The following is a 358-nucleotide window of genomic DNA, read 5'->3' on the forward strand; positions in this document are numbered from 1 at the left end:
ATTATATATATATGTATCACCCCCATTCACCCCCCGTATCACCAGTACGCCGTTACTAATCCATATTGTCTCTTCTCTCTTCTCTCCCCTACAGCCTATGCGTCCATCCGGCGAACGTGCACGGAGAAATTGCAGATCAACCTGTTTATGGTGGATCACGTGTGCATGAGGGAAAGTAGCGGCCAGGGTCACATGTGCTTCTGTAATGAGGACTATTGCAACGCAGCCCCATCCTCCTTCCGACCTTCCCTACCCTGGGCTTCTCTGCTCCTCCCAACTCTGCTGCTCATTCATGCTTCCCTCTTCTCCACCGTGCCTAGATAATATGTGCGCTTCACGCCTCTCTTTTGTTTCGATT

General features: G+C 50.6%; 1 protein-coding gene across 1 annotated transcript in view; it reads left to right on the top strand.

The window, feature by feature from the left end:
- LOC119593028 (protein quiver-like) overlaps positions 1–358 on the top strand; it is a gene marked incomplete at its 5' end in the record, with an annotated part of 54,285 nt that overhangs the window by 53,545 nt on the left and 382 nt on the right. Inside the window, 1 exon segment of the mRNA XM_037941925.1 lies at positions 95–358. Within this exon segment, the coding sequence (XP_037797853.1) occupies positions 95–324 (230 nt within the window).

This window comes from Penaeus monodon, chromosome 31, assembly GCF_015228065.2.
Source record: "Penaeus monodon isolate SGIC_2016 chromosome 31, NSTDA_Pmon_1, whole genome shotgun sequence".
Lineage (NCBI taxonomy): Eukaryota > Metazoa > Arthropoda > Malacostraca > Decapoda > Penaeidae > Penaeus > Penaeus monodon.